At 46.2% G+C, this 4,176-nt stretch overlaps 1 protein-coding gene across 1 annotated transcript in view; it reads left to right on the top strand.

Annotated features, from left to right (window-relative positions):
- The first annotated feature begins 621 nt into the window (after positions 1-621).
- LOC125026711 overlaps positions 622-4,176 on the top strand; it is a 34,512-nt gene continuing 30,957 nt past the window's right edge. Inside the window, 1 exon segment of the mRNA XM_047615347.1 lies at positions 622-816. Within this exon segment, the coding sequence (XP_047471303.1) occupies positions 622-816 (195 nt within the window).

The following is a 4,176-nucleotide window of genomic DNA, read 5'->3' as shown; positions in this document are numbered from 1 at the left end:
CCTGACATTTCCTCACACATTCTCTCACATTCTCTCTGCTTCTTCGCCGTCTCCTTCTAACCTCACACTACTTCACTTTACACTTCCGCATCTTACAACCTCCTCACCTCACACTTTCCCACCTCACACTCCCGTTGTCTCTCCCTCCTCCTCACCTCACACTTCCCCCCCTCCCCCCTCGCCTCACACCGCATCTCACACTCTCGTTCTCTCTCCCTCCTCGTCACCTCACACTTCCCTCCTCCTCCTCCCTCGCCTCACACCGCCTCACACACTCCCGTTGTCTCTCCCTCCTCCTCACCTCCCCCCCTCCCCCCTCCCCCCCTCGCCTCACACCGCCTCACACACTCCCGTTGTCTCTCCCTCCTCCTCACCTCACACTTCCCCCCTCCCCCCACCCCCTCGCCTCACACCACCTCACACACTCCCGTTGTCTCTCCCTCCTCCTCACCTCACACTTCCCCCTCCCCCCACCCCCTCGCCTCACACCGCCTCACACACTCCCGTTGTCTCTCCCTCCTCCTCACCTCACACTTCCCTCCTCCTCCTTCTCCTCCTCCTCCCTCGCCTCACACCGCCTCACACACTCCCGTTGTCTCTCCCTCCTCCGCCACAGCCCTCATGCACGCCACCGTCTTCGGGAACGTGACGTCGATCATCCAGCGCATGTACCTCCGCCGCTCCCTCTACCAGACCAAGTGGAGGGACCTTAAGGACTTCCTCTCCATCAACCAGATCCCCAAGGAGCTCCGGCAAAGGATGCAGGACTACTTTCAGACCATGTGGAGCCTCAATCAGGGCATTGACATCCATGAGGTTAGTGGAAGGGATGGGGGGAAGGGGAGGGAAGGGGGGGAGGAGAGGGACGGGGTGGGAGATGAGGGGAGTTAGTGGAGGAGGGAGAGGGAGGGAGTGGGGAGGGGAGGTGGAAGGGGATAGGTATTTCTATAAAATAAAAGTCAGTGTTCCAAAATGATATATATATTGGTTTAAATAAACAAAACGGACAAGTGCTTCTAAAGGTCAGTCACCTTAAGCACTATTATTGGTTTAAAATAAACAGAACGCAAAAATGAATTAAGGACATTCCATGTTCTGTCAGAAATATATATATTAAGTTAAAAAAATAAAAACTATTCAGAAGCTGAACTCTATTAAAACATACACATTACTTCAAAGGTAAAAACAAAATCATTACTTTCCGCAACGCCATCTAATCGTATTCAGATAACCGAGAAAAACAAGATAAAACATAATATAGACACATTTTCTTCAGTAACGAAATAAAATTTTAAGAAATAAAACGAAACGAAACGAAAAACATCAACCAAAAAACACAAGCATCTTGAACCGGGTTTTCCACTTGTTCCCAGTTCACGAAAGACCTTGTGTCCTGTTGCTTCTATAACTCCCAGTCGGAACAAGTACTCGTAAGTCACAGGGAGAATAGGGCCAGGTGCAGGTGAGGGGAATAATGGGAGAGGGAAGGCTGCTGTTGCTGTTATTTCTGTTGTTCCGTCTGTCTGTCTGTCTGTCTGTCTGTCTGTCTGTCTGTCTTTTCGTGTTTGTTCGTCTGCTTGCCTGTTTTGTTTATGTTTTTGTTTTGTTTTATATTTGTATCTTATATTTTTTTCTCTTCTTTTCTCACATCTTTCTTCTCTCTTCTCTCTTTCTTTTATCTCTCTTCTCTCACTTCTCTCTCTTCTGTATTTCTCTCTCTCTCTCTCTCTCTCTCTCTCTCTCTCTCTCTCTCTCTCTCTCTCTCTCTCTCTCTCTCTCTCTCTCTCTCTCTCTCTCTCTCTCTCTCTCTCTCTCCTTCATCCCCATTCTCTTCCTCTCTCTCTCTCTCTCTCCCTCTCTCCCTCTCTCCCTCTCTCCCTCTCTCCCTCCTTCCCAACTTCCCTCCCTCCCTGTGCATTCCCATTCCACTCAAAAAAAAAAAAAAAAAGAACAGAAAAAAAAATTAAAAGCTATTGTCTCTTCCCACCTGCTCACTCCCTCCCCCCCCCCCCCCCCCCCCGCCCACCCACCTTCGGAAGCCTCCAGCGCGCACCCTATCTCCTCATCTCCTTCGGGGTTTCCGCCGTTATCTCCTGTCGCTCGCTCCGGAAGCCTTATGGGCATCAGAAGCGAGGCAGTGATAGCAGGTCTTGGCCATGAACGAGGGTACTCTGCTCATTTGCATAATCCTTTATTCCAAGGCTGGTTTTTTCTTTCTTGCTTGCTTGCTTTCTTTCTTTCTCTCATTTTTTTCTTTTTTCCTTTCTTCTTTTTTTTTTCTTTCTTTCTTTTTTTCTCGGGCGGTCATGTGTGAGGAAGGAGGAGGGGGAGGAAGAGAATGGAGGGAGGGGAAGGAGGGTGGAGAGAGGAGGAAGGGAAGGGAAAGAGGAAGGAGAAAATGGAAAGGAAGGGAGGGGGAGGAGGGAAGAGAATGGGGAGTAGGAAGGTGAGAAAGAGAGGAATGAGAGCAGACAAAGACAAAAGAGAGAGAGGGAAGGAAAGATGGAACTGGAGGAGATGAAAGGGACGAAGAGAGGAGGAAAAGAAGGAAGGAGAAGAGGAAGAGGAAGGGGAAGGAAGAAGGATGGACGAAGGAGAGGAGGAGAGAAAGGAAGGAGAAGAGGAAAGGGAGAAGGAGGACGAGGGGGAGGCAAGTAAGGGGAGTGGAAAGAGGGAAATGGATAGGGGAAGGGGAAGGATAGAGGAAAGATTAGGGATAGGGATAGGATAGGAGAAAGATTAGGGATACGATAGGATAGGAGAAAGATTAGAGATATGGATAGGATAGGAGAAAGATTAGGGATAGAATAGGGGAAAGATTAGAGATAGGGATAGGATAGGAAAAGATACGGGATAGGATAGGGGAAAGATTAGAGATAGGGATAGGATAGGAGAAATATTAGAGATGGGGAAAGGATAGGAGAAAGATTAGGGATAGGGATAGTATAGGAGAAAGACTAGGGATAGGGATAGAATAGGAGAAAGAGTAGGGTAGGGTAAGAGAAGTAAAAGGGGAAGGGGAAGGGGAAGGGGAAGGGGAAGGGGAAGGGGAGAGGAAGGGGAAAAAGGGGTGTCTGTTGGGAGCTTTACTCGTTAGCATACTATTTCAGTTCGATTTTTTTTTTTTCCCTGTAGGGTAGGTATCGGATTTTCGTGTTTCTTTTTTCTTTGTTTATTTTCTTCTTCTTCCTCTTTTTCTTCTTATTTTTCTTATTATTATTATTATTATTATTATTTTTCCTTTTTTTCTTTTATATCGCTCTCTCTCTCTCTCTCTCTCTCTCTCTCTCTCTCTCTCTCTCTCTCTCTCTCTCTCTCTCTCTCTCTCTCTCTCTCTCTCTCTCTCTCTCGCTCACATCACACACATACACACACACACACACACACACACACACACACACACACACACACACACACACACACACACACACACACACACACACACACACACACTCACTCTATCTGTCTGTCTATCTGTCCATATGTCCTTTGTATCTATTTATCTACCTACCTATATGTTTATATATGATTCCATCTATCGTCCTCTCTGTTTGTCAGTGATAATAACATTGCCTATAACCGTAATGAGTCCAGGCAGGAGTATCAGTAACCGTGAATTATAAATAGATTTTTTAAGTCTACCCAGTGCACTTGTCTTTAACATTGCAATATATGCTAACTTATTTCATCATAATACAACAATAATATCATACCGCACGCGATCAAATTGGAAAACACGATGGCATAACCGGCGTCAAAATATCCTCTTATGCAACCACCATAGATACCCAAATGCCGTGACGCGACGAATTATAAAGTCATGCGAGAGGAGAAAATCCGGGAGGATCAAGAAGATAAACTTACGGTAGATTATTCACTCTTCCTTTTTCTCCTCCTCCTCCTCTTTCTCCTTCTTCTTCTTTTCTTCTCGTATGTAGGAAAAACAAAATTAAAATAATGCTGAATTAATTCTTGTGACGCTGGCGAATGATGAAGTCATGTGGGAGGATAAAATTCGTGAAGAAAAAATAATGATAAAGGATTAGATGAGAGTAGGACTGAAACGCCTTGGAGAGGGTTGGATCCTCTTGGGAGAGGCTCATCGGCTCGATCGGAAATAAACTCTACGGTTTCAGCTCGCCGGTTTTCACTTTATTTTCTTCCTCCGTCCCTTCT

This window comes from Penaeus chinensis, chromosome 6, assembly GCF_019202785.1.
Source record: "Penaeus chinensis breed Huanghai No. 1 chromosome 6, ASM1920278v2, whole genome shotgun sequence".
In the NCBI taxonomy this organism is placed as follows: domain Eukaryota; kingdom Metazoa; phylum Arthropoda; class Malacostraca; order Decapoda; family Penaeidae; genus Penaeus; species Penaeus chinensis.
The sequence above is the reverse complement of the archived record's forward strand: the minus strand, read 5'-3'. Positions and strand labels throughout refer to the sequence as shown.